This window comes from Macaca nemestrina, chromosome 18 (assembly GCF_043159975.1).
Source record: "Macaca nemestrina isolate mMacNem1 chromosome 18, mMacNem.hap1, whole genome shotgun sequence".
In the NCBI taxonomy this organism is placed as follows: Eukaryota; Metazoa; Chordata; class Mammalia; order Primates; family Cercopithecidae; genus Macaca; species Macaca nemestrina.
The window spans coordinates 2,799,129-2,814,694 of NC_092142.1; the positions used below are offsets into that span (position 1 = coordinate 2,799,129).

Genomic DNA, 15,566 nt, shown 5'->3' on the forward strand with positions numbered 1-15,566 from the left:
TTGCAGTGAGCGGAGATTGCACCACTGCACTCCAGCCTGGGCAACAGAATGAGACTCTGTCCCAAAAATAAAAATAAAAATAAAAGCAAAAACGTGGAAATGAGTCAAATGAATTTTTTAAACAGCTAAATAAAATCTAGAAGCCCTCCCTGGATGACTAGCAGTTAAAATAAGTGGGGGTAGATCTGTATTTACTGACCTAGGAATATCTTTAAGACATAATGTTGAGTAAGAAAAGCATGTTGGCTGGCCATGGTTGCTCACACCTGTAATCTCAACACTTGGGGAGGCTGAGGCAGGTAGATCATGAGGCCAGAAGTTCGAGACCAGCCTGACCAAATGGTGAAACCCCGTCTCTACTAAAAATACAAAAATTAGCTGGGTGTGGTGGTGTGTGCCTGTAACCCCAGCTACTCAGGAGGCTGAGGCAGGAGAATTGCTTGAACCCGGGAGGCAGAGATTGCAGTGAGCTGAGATCACACCACTGCACTCCAGCCTGGTGACAGAGCGAGACTCCATCTCAAAAAAAGAAAATAAGAGGCCGGGCGCGGTGGCTCAAACCTGTAATCCCAGCACTTTGGGAGGCTGAGACGGGCGGATCACGAGGTCAGGAGATCGAGATCGTCCTGGCTAAAACGGTGAAACCCTGTCTCTACTAAAAAAACACAAAAAACTAGCCGGGCAAGGTGGCGGGCGCCTATAGTCCCAGCTACTTGGGAGGCTGAGGCAGGAGAATGGCGTGAACCCGGGAGGCGGAGCTTGCAGTGAGCTGAGATCCGGCCACTGTACTCTAGTCTGGGCGATAGAGCGAGACTCCGTCTCAAAAAAAAAAAAAAAAAAGAAAAAGAAAAGAAGAAAGAAAAGCATGTTACAGAATGGTAGATATGGGATGATACCATTTGGCAAAAACAGCACCCAGCCAGTCCTGAGCAAGGAGCACAGGCCCACAAAGGTGCCTTTGCCAACACAGAAGTCTAAAGGGTGCACAGGTGCCTGGCCACAGCAGGCTGAGCCAATAGACTGCAGGAGTCTTTGCATGAATATTTTACAAAGAAAATCTGTTTGCAGATTACATGTCTAATGGAAAATATTTCTAAAGAGGAAAAAAGCAAAGCAAGCCTCTTGTATTGACTGGATGCTTCAAAGGCACCAGGAAGTAAGGAGGCACTGTGTGCTGAGGTTTCATGCTGGGTGGGCTGGAGGAGGAGCTAAACAAGCACTCCACCCTGTCCACTACACCAGCAGCAAGGGCTGTCCCAGGCTCCCGTACGTTACTCTACTTCCACTCACAGCCCCTTAGTAGTGTGCCTGTGCATTCACGTGGCAGATGCAGGTAGTGGCAGAGGCAGCAGCCTGGAGCAAGACCGGCAGGTGTCCAGGCCCTTGCCTCATTAGAGGCTTGATAAACCTGGTGGGAAGAGGCTTTCTTCTGACGTGCCTCCCTCTCCGGGCTGTTTCCTAACTCAGATACGGCGGTGGATTGGTTACTGTCCTCAGTTTGATGCTCTGCTGAACTTCATGACAGGCCGTGAGATGCTGGTCATGTATGCCCGGATCTGGGGCATCCTAAAGCACCACATCACTGCTTGTGTGGACCAGATTCTTGAGGATTTAGTCAGGTACATGTATGCCGACAAGCTGGTCAAGACCTACAGGGGAGATCTGGGGCTTCCTTCAGCCCCTCCACCTCCAGTTACAAGATAAGTTCCAGTTCTTCCCAGACCTGGAGAGCAGGGCAAAGCCCCCAGATCTGGGCATGAGGTCACTGCACAGGTGGTTGGGGGCGGCCTCCACCCCTGCAGAAAGAGGTGAGTGGCCTGGGCTGCCTCAAGGCACCACTTCCTCTTGGTCCTGGGCTTGAGCGGATTATAAAGCTGACGCAGGGCTAAGGCAGCTTACCGGGCTGAGGTCAGGTCGATGGCACCACAGGTGTTACTGTCCTGATAAGGTGAGGACGGACCTTTCTCCCTGCCACTTCATGAAGGGCTTTCTATTTTCAATAAGTTTGCATTTTAAGCCCCGTTTTACCTCATACCACTGGGCCTGGAGTACCTGAACTGCAGATGTTCTGCTAAGGAGCATGGGGTATTTCTTAGCCTTCTGTTGTCAGTGATAGAAGCCTGACACCAATCAAAGCAAGGCCACAGGCTGCGCAGGTCCAAGGACTCCCTTCGTGTTGTGTGCAGCTCCCCCTGGAGGCACACAGCGGTACTGCATACCCAGGATTGGGATGTAGAGGTGCCCACACGTCTGGCAAAATGAGCCCAGGGTCAGATGATGATGTCCCTTGGGTCTTCTCTCTTTGTTGGCTTCTGTTTCTTTTTTTTTTTTTTTTTTTTTTTTTTTTTTTTGAGACGGAGTCTCGCTCTGTCGCCCGGGCTGGAATGCAGTGGTGGCCGGATCTCAGCTCACTGCAAGCTCCGCCTCCGGGGTTTACGCCATTCTCCTGCCTCAGCCTCCCAAGTAACTGGGATTACAGGCGCCCGCCATCTCGCCCGGCTAGTTTTTTTTTTTTGTATTTTTTAGTAGAGACGGGGTTTCACCGTGTTTGCCAGGATGGTCTCGATCTCCTGACCTCGTGATCCACCCGTCTCAGCCTCCCAAAGTGCTGGGATTACAGGCTTGAGCCACCGCGCCCGGCCTGTTGGCTTCTGTTTCAAGCAGGTTTTATGTTTCCCTGCATCTTCTGAAGATCAAATGAGTTCACATTTGCAGTTTAGAACTGTGTGTTGCGCATAGTAAATGCAATATGTGTTTTTTTTTTTGTTTTTTTTTTTTTCTTTTGAGGCAAGGTTTTCACTCTTGTTGCCCAGGCTGAAGTGCAATGGTGCGATCTCACCTCACTTGAACCTCCGCCTCACGGGTTCAAGCGATTCTCCTGCCTCAGCCTCCCAAGTAGCTGGGATTACAGGTGCCCGCCACCACGGCCAGCTAATTTTTGTATTTTTAGTAGAGACGGGGTTTCACCATGTTGGCCAGGCTTGTCTCAAACTCCTGACCTCAGGTGATCCACCCGCCTCAGCCTCCCAAAGTGCTGGGATTACAGGCGTGAGCCACCACGCCCAGCCAGTATTTTTTTTTAGTTAGCTAAGATGGGCCAATGCCCGTCCTCTCAGATAGAGAAGTGCTTGCCCTCAACACTTCGAGACCCTCAAAGAAGACTCCTCAACCATGTGCTCACCCTAGACTCATCCCTGTGTCCAGGGGAATGGGCTATTCCTTGAGTGGACAGCCCAAGCCACAGTTCAGCTCTGGGTGAAAGTGGTGGGCTGCACTGCTGAAAGCCCCATGAGAGGTGTGGGAATGCTTCCTGAATAGAGAAGGAAAGGGGGTGAGTATTGAGCTGGCAGTGCTCAGTGCTGGAGACTGACCATTGCCATCACCCAACCTTCTCCCTTCCACCCCCAGCAGTGGTAACAAGCAGAAGCTGAGCACTGGCGTCGCCCTGATCAGAGAGCCTGCCGTCATCTTCCTGGACGAGCCGTCCTCTGGCATGGACCCCACGGCCTGGCACCTGCTTTGGAATGCTGTGGCATGAGCCGGCAAGTCCGGCAAGGCCATCATCATCACCTCCTACAGGTAGAGCCTGGGTCTGTGGGTAACTGGAAGTTTCAAAACCAGGTAGGCTGGGAAAGAATCAGGTGGCCAGGAGACCCGTCAGCAGCTGGTGGAGAGTCTTTGAGGAGATTCCCTCAGCTCTGCACATGAGCCGCACTCTGAGCATGGGTATCAGGAATGGCCTGATCAGGGCACCAATGCCTTCCTGTCTGCACCAGCCTTTGGCATCCCCAACCCTGTCTGAGGCCCCGCCCTCTCCACAGCATGGAGGCGTGTGAGGCCCTGTGCACCCAGCTGGCCATCATGGTGCAGGGGCAGTTCAAGTGCCTGGGCAGCCCCCAGCACCTCAAGAGCAAGTTTGGCAGCGGCTACTCCCTGCGGGCCAAAGTGCACAGCGAAAGGCAATAGGAGGCGCTGGAGGATTTCAAGGTCTTCGTGGACCTGACCTTTCCAAGTGTGTTTCAGCCCCAGCAGCCCCCACTGGGTGGGCCCTGGGCCCCTGCCTAGGCCTCTTCCATCTGCCGTAAGGAGAATCTATGCCTCACCCCTCCCATGTCCCATCTCCCCAATCCCTGGGATGAGGACCCCAGTGCCGAGCAACCACGTACCCTCTGTGATCCTCCAGCCTGGCCGTCACAGCAATGCCATCCGTCCTTCGTGCAGGCAGCATCCTCGAAGACAAGCGCCAAGGCATGGTCCATGACCACCTGCTGGGCCAAGACCTCAGCTGGGCAAAGGTGAGCGCACATTTTTGACGTGACCCACTTTCTGGGGTAACTCTGTCTCTCTCTCTCCCTCTCTTTCTCTCCTCTCCATCCCCCTGAAGTCATGTTCAGCACTGCCCTTGTCCTCTGCCGTCTCCATGGCAATGTTCACGTGGTTATCATAGAACAGAAGGTGTTTCCCCTGGAAGGGACTTTGAAGATTGGCTCCTCCTGGCCCCTCATTTCATGGAGAGGACAGCAGGCCCAGAGAGGGAACACCAGATGCCTGGGGACACACAGCAAGCCAGGGACACCCACCAGGCCTCTGACCTTCCGGCACCATTCCCACCCAAGAGCACAGACAGCTGAGATCCATAGCACTGACTTCTTGGGAGGTGTTCTGGAGCAGCTGAAAGAGGGATGGGCCTCTTTGGGGCCGTGTCACAGTCCCAGAGGCCAGCCCTTCCCGCCTTCTCTCCTCCCCTGCGTGCATCTGTGGGACAGCCAGAGGCCAGCCCTTCCCACCTTCTCTCCTCCCCTGCGTGCATCTGTGGGACAGCCTGGCCACAGCAGCCTCCTTCCTCCCCTCAGATGTTTGGCACTCTAGAGCAAGCCAAGAAGAAGTACATGCTGGACAATTAGTCAGGTCACCATGGAGGTCATCTTCCTGAGCTTTGCCTGCCCTGTGCCCCTGGTCCAAAGTGAAGACCAATGACAGCAAGCAGAGCAAGCGGGCTCCTCATCGTGCTCGCTGCCTCCCTCCCTGCCTCCCTCTCAGCTTTTCTCTCAGCCTCCCTCCCTACCTCCCTCAGAGCCTGTCCTGCTGTAATTAAGACAGACCAGTGCCAGGTTGGCCCAGGTGTGCATGGCCTGCCCTGGGTCTCCAGGGCTTACAGAGGCAACTCTCAGCCCAGCTAGCTCAGCACAGGGCTCTCCCCCTAACTGCAGTGCACGGAGCAGAGTGGGGCCCACTGGAGAACTTAAGAGGCCCGCTGGGGAACCCAGGTGCGTTTCCTTAGAAAGGGATGCCCGAGTCCCACCTGAGTAGCCTGTGGTCTTGTTGAGACCTGGCTGTGGAAGCAGCCTCAGAATATCTTGCACATCCTTTCCAAAGGCGGCGGCCAGGGAGTGACCACAGTAGTAACCATGACCCGACCAGGTGCCAGCTCTGTGGACGGTCCCCTGCAGGCATCATGTCATTTGATCACACCACCCTCAGGCCCAGCCTGAAGGGGACTGTCCTGGTCATCCCCTTGCTCATGGGCAAGAAGTCTGCAGGGCAGAGGGAAATGCTTACCCAAAGCTTGCCTTCTTCCTTCTCTAGAATCCCCTGCCCAGATAATTTGTCCGTCCAGTGCACTCCCTCCCAGGGCAGGCCATGCTGCCCGATGCACCCTGAGACGCGAGGTGCAGCAAAGCAGCAGCTCTGCAGAACTGTGGGTGGAGTTTGGATGGGTGCATGGGGGTTTCCACACAGATGTGCAGATCCCTTGGAAAGCAGGATAGAGCCAGAAACAGAGAGGAGGGTGCCCATAGGCCAGGGTGGGGCTGGCTCCCATGGTCACATGGAAGAGTGGAGCTTCATGGAGACCATGATTCTAAACTCACACCTGGCCTCCCAGGTGGTAATGACACTGTTCTTCTGAAGGAAGGAGGAAAGAAATATTGACAAGCTTGCTAGCCTAAGTCAGGATGTTACAACATTTAAGTATTTGGATGTGTGGGCTTTCATCCTCTTCCCCAGCTCCTGCAAATTTAGGGCTGCATGTGATCCTATATCCACCCATGAAGTGAACAGCGCCCTACCTCCCACATGGGTAGACTGACTTAGAGGCAGCCAGTAACTTCCCACATCAACAGGCAGGGGAGCCAGGGTTGCACTGGGGCAGAGGTTTTTGCAGTGGGGTCCCAGCAGCAGCAGCACCATCAGGAAACTTGTTAAAAATGTAGGTTATTGGGCCCCATCCAAAACCTACCAAATCAGAAATGCTTGGGGCAAGGCCAGCAATCCTGTTGCAACAAGCCCTATAGCAGGTGTTCTGACGCAGCTCCAGCGTGAGAACCACTGAGCAGAGGCCCCATGGGCGCCAGACCATCGCAATGTCCACATGCAGATGGATGTGGCCACATGCCTTTGTCACGTACACTCTCCTATCCTCTGAGACGGGCTCCATTCAGCGGCCTTTCTCTCTCTGTGGAGCTCACTCTGCCCCTTGCCACAGGCCCCTCAGCTCCCCTCTGGGAAGTGCAGATGCTGGTCTCTGTCTCTTCTCAGCCAGGACTCAGAAAGTATCATGCACGAGCCTTGTCTATGCTTCCTGCACCCCTTGCCCAGAACGACAGCGTCACACACCCATGGTCACCAGCCCACCTTCTTCTCAGTCTTTGTTTCAGGTGACTGCCCCCTGTGATGAAAGCCACTCCCTGGGCTCCCACATCCAGCTGTCATTTCTCCCATGCCCCTCTCTGCCTCCACTGAAGGCCCACCTTCTCTGAATGTGGGATTTCTCAGGCTCCCAAGCTACTTCACTTTCCCTTACTCTTCCCTGCCCCTCACTACCCATGTCGTTTTCAACTGACACCTCATTCCACCAGGAATTTCCCTGAGCTTCTAACAGTTTAGACTTTTCCAACAAGGTCTCACCTTCCTGAAGCCCAATGGGAAACGGGCCCACACCCTGGAGGAGCCACTCATCACCCCAGGGCAGCCAGTGCAGGGTGCGGGCCGAAAGCAGGCATGGCTGCAATCAAGACAACTCCTGCTCCCTGAAAAAGAAATTTGCCTCTCCATATTGAAAGGAGAGTGATCACTACACAAAGCACAGGATAGAGCTAAACAACAACCTAGGGACCAGGGACGCTGTTCTAGATTCTAGAGGCAGCTGGTGTGGCTAATGTGGTCATGGCCGGCTCTAGTTGATTAATCCCTTCAAGATGCTATGGAAGCTAACCCTGAAAGTGCACCTCTGCCCTAGGGGGAGACAGTGACAAAGTAGGAAACAGTAACCCACGAGGACAAAAGTGAGACGAGGGGATAAGAAATCTGGGAGCTGAGAACATGAGACATCTGGGGAGCAGGCCCCAAACTTGCTCAGCCTGTTCTCTCTTCACCCTCCTTCATCCGCTTCCTGATTCCAGGACAGGGAATAGTCCCAACTTCCAGGCCCTCTCTGGGGCCACGGACTCTTCTGCGCCCTGTGCTGTGATCACCTGTTTGCTCTGTCTCTTGCTCCAGGCTGGCTGAAGCCTACACGCCAGGGCTCCTGTCTGTGTGCCCAGGGCAGGCCCAGTACTTGAAGGGGTTCTATGGGGACTCAGAAGGATGGAAGGGTGCAGACTGAGGGAAGCGTGAGGGAGGGGTAGGCAGCCTTGGCCCAGGCCCCTGCCTTCCCCAGGAAAAGCCCCTCTGTCCTCCACCAGACACTCAGGAGGCTGCGTGTCTTCCCCTTGACAGCCTGTGCCGTGAAAGGGGTGGGGTATGGCTGATTCCTGAAGGACAGCTCGGATGGGCTCTGCCTAAGACAGGAGTGAGCAGATGTGACAGATCGCACGGCGAGCAGCTACCAGGTAGCAGCCGAGGAGGCGAGACAGGGGGCAGCATCTGGCCAAAGTGAGGGGGAGGGCTTGCCCCGGGACTGGGGCACTGAGGCGTCCAGGGTGCGCCACGATTCGCGGGAAGAAGGGGTCAGCGTTCCGCGGGGGAGACTTCCAGCGCCAGCTCCGACCTCCTCTTTCCCTACCACGATCCGGGCCAGCATCCCCGCCCAGCAGCGGCTCGGCCACAAACCCAAGGGTCTCCACCTGAAGCAGGCGGCGGAAAGGATGGCCGTGCAGGCTGGGGGTGAGGGTCGCGGACCCAGGACCGACCCCGGGACCCGGGCAGGGCACGGCCTCGTTCTAGAAGCGCCACGTCGGGGCTGTGCCAGGCTGGATCACGGCCGCGACTGCGAGGGACGCCAAGGAGTCCTCTTTCCCCTGGCCGCAGGCATGCGCCTTCGGAGCCCATCGGGCACCGCAGATGCCAGTCGCCGGGGTCAGCGGCTAAGCCCGGACCCATGCGGCCGGGAGAGGACGCCTAGAAACCCCTGCGCGCCGGCCGGGAGCCGCGTTCCTCCAGGACCCCAGCCCCGCTGGGGAGGCGGGGCGGCCACGCGGATTCCACCAGTCAGCGACCAATGTTCGAATTCGCGTCCTGGCGCGGCCAATGGCGGGCGCCCGGAGCAGGCAGTGTGGGCGTGGAGGGCGGTAAATAAGGCGAGCCCGGGGCGGGACGTGGGCGGGGCAGGCGGCGGCCCCCCCGGGCAGGCCAATGGGAGGGCCGGGCGCGTTTGAAAACTGGGGTGGGCGGTGGGGCGGGGTCTGCGCCTGCGCGAGGGCTCCGCGCGCGCTCCAGCCGGGACGCGGGCGCGCTCGCAGGCGGGCTCAGGCGACAGAGACGCGAGCGCGGCGATGGGGAGCGGTGGCGGTGAGTGGGAGGCGATGTCCGCCGGTTTCTGCCCCACAGCCCTTCTGCCTGCCCTGCGGGGCAGACGGTGGGTCCCGCGGGAGGGGAGGCCCTGGCGGCCTGAGGAGGGCCGGCTCGAGCTCTTTAACCCGGGGCGGGTGTCGCGTCCGGCGCAGGGAGCCCCCGCGGCCGGGCGCGCGGTTTAAATGCCCGGCGGGCGCCCGAGCCCCTCGTCGCCTTCCCTCGCGGCGACGTTTCCGGCCCTTTGCCGGAGCGGCGATCGGGTCTCGGACGGCGATCGGGTCCCGGGGCGGCGATCGGGTCCCGGGGCGGCGATAGGGTCCCGGGGAGCCAAACACCAGCGCCTCCTGGTCGGGGTTGGGGCTGCGGAGCTCGTGGGGTCGAAGCGATCCCGCGGCCCGGCCCGGCCCTGACTGGGCCTCGGTCCAGCGGGGCCGTGGACCTAGCTCAGTGGAAAGCAGCGTTCGGCCCCGCGCGCGATGAGGCACAGGAAACTCGAGCTGTAGTTTGAGCTATTATCACAGTATCTGTCCGGGAGCCGGAGAATGAGGAATATTTTATGGAGAGCTCTATAGAATCTTTGAGAGTTCGTCGCCCTGGAATACGTTTGGCTTTTGCAGCTCTTTTAATTGCTGACAGGAAGACCCGGGTCGGGAGAGGGGAGCAAGGAGCAATCGCTAGGAAGTCCTGGTGGGGAGGGATTTGGGCCCACAGAGGGGAGTGGCGTTTCCTTTCAGGACTGGAAGAATGGATAGAAAGGTAGATTTGTAGATGGGGAGGCAGGATCCTGAGGTTCCTGTCTGAGGGCTTCTGTTTCTCTATGAAATAAGGGCTAAGGTCATCTGCTTAGAGTGAGGAAGGGGTTGCTGGAGTAGGAGTTAGAAAAGCCGGCTGTGGGAAGAGGAGAGAGCACATCTGAGAAGCATGGCTGGGCTGCCTGCCTGGTGGGTGGAGAGCCCGTCTCACCTTTAACGATTGCACCTGTAGACAGACCTACAGGTCTAGGTTTGTGTTGGGACCTGAGCAACAACCTTACTGCGCAGCTGTCAACTCTGCATTCTACAGTGGAGGGCACACTGAGACTCTGCAGAGCTGACTTGGACGCACACTACCCTGGCCTCCAAGCCTGTGGCTTCTCTCCAGGGCTGACCCTTCTAATTTGGATTGAAAACCAGACTCTACAAGCCCACAGATCCTTATTGAACATTATGCACCTTGGTCATGTGTGCAAAAAGCAAAGATATCCAGCAAAGGCCCCAGGGGTTTTCCTAAGAGTGAAATGGAAGGAAAACGGTCATCAGCCTCAGCAGCTTTTTCCCCTTCCTGACTGTCATGTGGGCTCTGGATCAGAAAGTTTCTCAATAGCCAAGTTACATGATATGCGCTATTTGCCATAAATATTTGTTGAATATTTGAAAATGAATGATCTCTTCTGTAATTTGTGCAATGCCACTCCTTTTACATAATCTTTGTTTGGGACAGGAAGCATAGTTCCGTTTTTGTGGCACAGGGAATAGTAACCATTAGATCATTTTCAGGTGTAACTTTTATCCTTTTTTTTTTCCCTTCAAGGGTATGTATATAGAATAATTTTTCATCTTATCAAGACTTCTGTCTTTTTTTCCTTCAGTGGTTCACTGTAGGTGTGCCAAGTGTTTCTGTTATCCTACAAAGCGAAGAATAAGGAGGAGGCCCCGAAACCTGACCATCTTGAGTCTCCCTGAAGATGTGCTCTTTCACATCCTGAAATGGCTTTCTGTAGAGGACATCCTGGCTGTCCGAGCTGTAAGTCCCTGGATGAAAACAGCATGAGCCCTAGCACTGTTACCATCAAGGCCTTGTGTTCTTAACTGTCAGAACAAAACTTTGACTAAAAAGGAGGTCACGGGCAGAGGCCGGGCACGGTGGCTCACACCTGTAATCCCAGCACTTTGAAAGGCCAAGGGGGGGGTGGATCACCTGAGGTCAGGAGTTCGAGACCAGCCTGGCCAACTTGGTGAAATCTGTCTCTACTAAAAATACAAAAATTAGGCGTGGTGTCTCATGCCTGTGATCCCAGCTACTAGAGAGGCTGAGGCAGGAAAATGGCTTGAACCATTTTCAAGGTTGAAGCAGTGAGCCAAGATCGCACCACTGCACTCCAGTCTCCAGCCTGGGCAACAGAGCAAGACTCTGTCTCAAAAAAAAAAAAAAAAAAAAGGGGGGGCAAAAGGAAACAAGGATGATATCATTACCATTACCATATGCTTTCTTTAAGACATTCTGATTACAGAAATTTCCATTCCTGTCTCCCAGCACACTAAAGTTGCCTCTGTTCATTACAGTGTCAACAGAAAAGTACCTTTTTTTTTCTTTGAGACAGAGTCTCGCTCTGCCGCCCAGGCTGGGGTGTGGTGGCGCAATCTCCACTCACTGCAAGCTCCGCCTCCCGGGTTCATGCCATTCTCCTGCCTCAGCCTCCCGAGTAGCTGAGACTACAGGCGCCCGCTGCCACACCCGGCTAATTTTTTGTATTTTTAATAGAGTCAGGGTTTCACCATGTTAGCCAGGATGGTCTCAATCTCCTGACCTTGTGATCCGCCCACCTCGGCCTTCCAAAGTGCTGGGATTACAGGCGTAAACCACCATATCCGGCCAAAAGTACCCTTTTATGGCAGTGAAATTTGCATCCCTTAAAAGATAGTGTTTAAAAGAATAAGAAGGCCAGGCGCGGTGGCTCAAGCCTGTAATCCCAGCACTTTGGGAGGCCGAGACGGGCGGATCACGAGGTCAGGAGATCGAGACCATCCTGGCTAACACCGTGAAACCCCGTCTCTACTAAAAATACAAAAAACTAGCTGGGCGAGGTGGCGGGCGCCTGTAGTCCCAGCTACTCGGGAGGCTGAGGCAGGAGAATGGCCTAAACCCAGGAGGCGGAGCTTGCAGTGAGCTGAGATCCGGCCACTGCACTCCAGCCCGGGCTACAGAGCAAGACTCCGTCTCAAAAAAAAAAAAAAAAAAAGAATAAGAATATATTCTTGAGGACAAATCCCATGTAACATTTAACACTTAAATGAACTCTAGGAGTTATTTTCTAGATATTGGAACCATAGGCTTACTTTGAGTGACTTAACCTAGAGTATACAGTGGATTCATGGGAAAATACCAGCAACAACCCATTTTCTGACTCCCAAAGTCACCTCCATTGCAGGTGTGACGCACTTTATGGACCCCAGGGAGTTCTGAATTTCCAGTGGCAGTGGAAACTTTGGTGCTTAAAATGCTCAACTGTGCTCCAGGTCCTGGCCTGGACACTTCCTGCGCTGGCCCAGCGCAGAGGTTCCAGGTTCTACCTGAGACCTCCATCACGGGTGGTGTTCTTTGCCCTGAGTCCCTGTGACCTGTTTCCACACTCCCACTAGCAAGGCCTCCAGTGGGGAAGCAGAAAACACATTTCCGTCCTGCCTGCCCCCGTTTAGAGTGTTTCCCCTGTCTTTGGGGGTGACACCTTTGCAGGGATGTGGAACCCTCTTTCTCAGCCTAGGTGTTTGTTTCCTCCTTCCAAGATCATTGTCCTCTGCCCTGCTTTAGAACCTCAGAGAAACTCGTTTCTGGGCTGTTTTATCTGTTCAAAGCGACAGTTACTTTCACACAGAGATTGGGGACCTCGACTACTTGGGATGGGGAGGGAGACAGGAGACCCTACATCTGCGTCTTGTCCTTAAGAACCTCCAGGCGTGGAGCCTTTGGGTGGTCCCTCCATGACCCAGCCCCGGCCCCTGTTGTTCTGCAGGTACACTCCCAGCTGAAGGACCTGGTGGACAACCACGCCAGTGTGTGGGCATGTGCCAGCTTCCAGGAGCTGTGGCCGTCTCCAGGGAACCTGAAGCTCTTTGAAAGGTATCTCTGCACCCTGAGAATGGCTCGGTCTTCTCCTGTCTTGGCCTCCCTATGTGCCAGTCTGTGTCTCACGGCCTGATTCAGTAATGATTTTCCTGTTGCTATCTCCCATGACATTGCCTCATCCCCTGGGGAGTGACTGAGGGTGGCAGACCTCACGCATCAAGCCGCACAAGCCACACGCCTTCCAGCAGGCCGTGCAGTCAGTCATCCCTCACGCCACTGATCCATTCCCACATGACCCAGACATGAGTCCTCTTCCTGTGGAAACTTCACTCAGCCTTCCTTCCCTTTGGTCAAAACCATGTGATTTCTATCCTATAATGTTTCACTCACTGGCTGATCCCACCCCAACCTGCACCCCACACCCTGGCCTCCTGTCCACGTGTGCTCATGGTCCCAGGTACCAGCTGCCTTCAAAACAAACCAAGGAACCACAGTTCAGGCGGGGATTTTTCTTTTTTGTTTGTTTGTTTTTTGTTTTGTTTTTTGTTTTTGTTTTTTTCTTGAGACGGAGTCTCGCTCTGTCACCAGACTGGAGTGCAGTGGTACGATCTCGGCTCACTGCAACCACCGACTCCCTGGTTCAAGCGATTCTCCTGTTTCAGCCTCCCGAGTAGCTAGGATTACAGGCACGCGCTACCATGCCCAGCTAATTTTTGTATTTTTAGTAGAGATGGGGTTTCGCCATGTTGGCCAGGATGGTGTCGATCTCCTGATCTCGTGATCTCAGGCGGGGATTTTCTGACAGGGATTCACTGTGGCCCTTGTCCACTTGAGTTGCCAGAACTCCAGATAGACAGCCAACAAGGGCAGGCAGCTGTGTTGCCAGGGCCATGCTTGGGCTGCTTCCAGGGGAAATGTATATATTTCTTATTGAGACATGATCCACACATCACACAGTTCACCCATTTAAAGTGTAGAACTCAGCCGGGTGTGGTGTCACACCTGTATTCCCAGCACTTTGGGAGGCCAAGGCGGGTGGGTCACTTGAGGTCGGGAGTTTGAGACCAGCTTGGCCGACATGGCAAAACCCTGTCTCTATTAAAAATACAAAAATTAGCTGGGTGTGGTGATGGGCGCTTGTAGTCCCAGCTACTCTGGAGGCTAAAGCATGAGAATTGCTTAAACCCAGCAGGTGGAGGTTGTAGTGAGCCGAGATTGTGCCATTGCACTCTAGCCTGGTTGATGGGGTAACACTGTCTCAAAAAAATAATAAAAAAATAAAATGTGGCCAGGCACGGTGGCTCACACCTATAATCCCAGCCCTTTGGGAGAGCGAGGCGGGCAGATCATGAGGTCAAGAGTTCGAAACCAGCGTGAGCAACATGGTGAAACCCCGTCTCTACTAAAAATACAAAAATTAGCTGGGTGTGGTGGCACATGCCTGTAATGACAGCTATTCAGGAGGTTGAGGCAGGAGAATCGCTTGAACCCGGGAGGCAGAGGTTGTAGTGAGCTGAGATTGTGCCACTGCACTCCAGCCTGAGCAACAGAGCGAGACTCCGTCTCAAAATAAATAAGTAAATAAATAAATAAAATGTATAACTCATTGGTTTTTAGTATACTGAGAGTTGTACAGACATCACCAGTACTTAACTTTAGAACATTCTCCCTACCCCAAGAAGAAAGCTTGTCCCCATCAGCAGTCACTTCCCATTTTCCTCACAATCCTGGAAACTCTAGACAACCCCTAATTGATTTTCTGTCTCTCTGGATTTGCCTTTTGTGAGGATTTCACATGGAATCTTGCAACACGTGGTCTTTTGTGGCCGGCTTATTTCACGGACCCTGATGTTTTCAAGGTTCATCTGTGTCAGAGCATGTAATGGATAATTCATATTTGACTACATGATATTAAGAAATGTTCTGGCCGGGCGCGGTGGCTCAAGCCTGTAATCCCAGCACTTTGGGAGGCCGAGACGGGCGGATCACGAGGTCAGGAGATCGAGACCATCCTGGCTAACACCGTGAAACCCCGTCTCTACTAAAACATACAAAAAAACTAGCCGGGCGAGGTGGCGGGCGCCTGTAGTCCCAGCTACTCGGGAGGCTGAGGCAGGAGAATGGCGTGAACCCGGGAGGTGGAGCTTGCAGTGAGCCAAGATCGCGCCACTGCACTCCAGCCTGGGTGACAGAGCGAGACTCCATCTCAAAAAAAAAAAAAAAAAAAGAAATGTTCTAGGGCCAGGCATGATGGCTCAAACCTATAATCCCAGCACTTTGTGAGGTTGAGGCAGGGGGATCGCTTGGGTCTGGAATTCAAGATTAGCCGGGGCAATGTAGCAAGACCCTGTATCTAGAAAAAAAAAATTTTTTTGTTTGACTATCTGAGCATGGTGGCACATGCCTGTGGTCCTAGCTCCTTGGGAGGCCGGGGTGGGAGAATGGCTTAAGCATAGGAGGTTGAGGCTGCAGTAAACTGTGATCGCACCACTGCACTCCAGCATGGGCAACAGAGCAAGACCCTGTCTCAGATATATATATACACACACACGCATATATATACGTCTATATACACACATATATGTGTGTGTGTATATAGACGTATATATATATTCAATTCAGGGAACAAGTATTCTGACTTCTTCAAGTGCTATGGTGCTTCATACCGTTTGTGGCATAAAATATTGTGATGCTTTATGTTCTTAATGTTTCAGGGCTGCTGAAAAGGGGAATTTCGAAGCTGCTGTGAAGCTGGGCATAGCCTACCTCTACAATGAAGGCCGTAAGTCCTCACCCCTCCTGCGTGTTGTCGCTTTAGATAGGCGTGAGCCTTTGGCCCTATGAAGAGGTGGTCCCTGTGTTAGCAGTTCAGTCACTGTCCTTGCTCTGTCCAATGGCCTGCCTTCCCATTCCCTCTCAGGAGCTTGTGCCCAGATGTACCCTGCTGAAGAACCTGCTAATGATACTCTGACTTTGTAGGTTATGAGAGAGTCACCTCTTGTTTTAGCAAACCC

The 15,566-nt window shown here is 53.9% G+C and overlaps 1 protein-coding gene across 9 annotated transcripts in view; it reads left to right on the forward strand.

The window, feature by feature from the left end:
* Window positions 1-15,566, forward strand: part of LOC105485801 (cyclin F) — a 52,120-nt gene that overhangs the window by 9,510 nt on the left and 27,044 nt on the right. For 5 of the 9 annotated variants that reach the window (XM_071083940.1, XM_071083938.1, XM_071083943.1 and 2 more), the window contains 7 exons: window positions 1,468-1,619; window positions 3,412-3,579; window positions 4,184-4,295; window positions 7,717-7,829; window positions 10,358-10,512; window positions 12,500-12,606; window positions 15,267-15,334. In XM_071083940.1, coding sequence (XP_070940041.1) covers window positions 3,525-3,579; window positions 4,184-4,295; window positions 7,717-7,829; window positions 10,358-10,512; window positions 12,500-12,606; window positions 15,267-15,334 — 610 coding nt within the window. In that variant the 5' untranslated portion in view covers window positions 1,468-1,619; window positions 3,412-3,524. Of the gene's footprint in view, window positions 1-1,467; window positions 1,620-3,408; window positions 3,580-4,183; window positions 4,296-7,716; window positions 7,830-8,649; window positions 8,728-10,357; window positions 10,513-12,499; window positions 12,607-15,266; window positions 15,335-15,566 lie in introns of those variants that run through there. The other 4 variants (XM_071083939.1, XM_071083942.1, XM_071083944.1 and 1 more) reach the window with 4 other exon arrangements.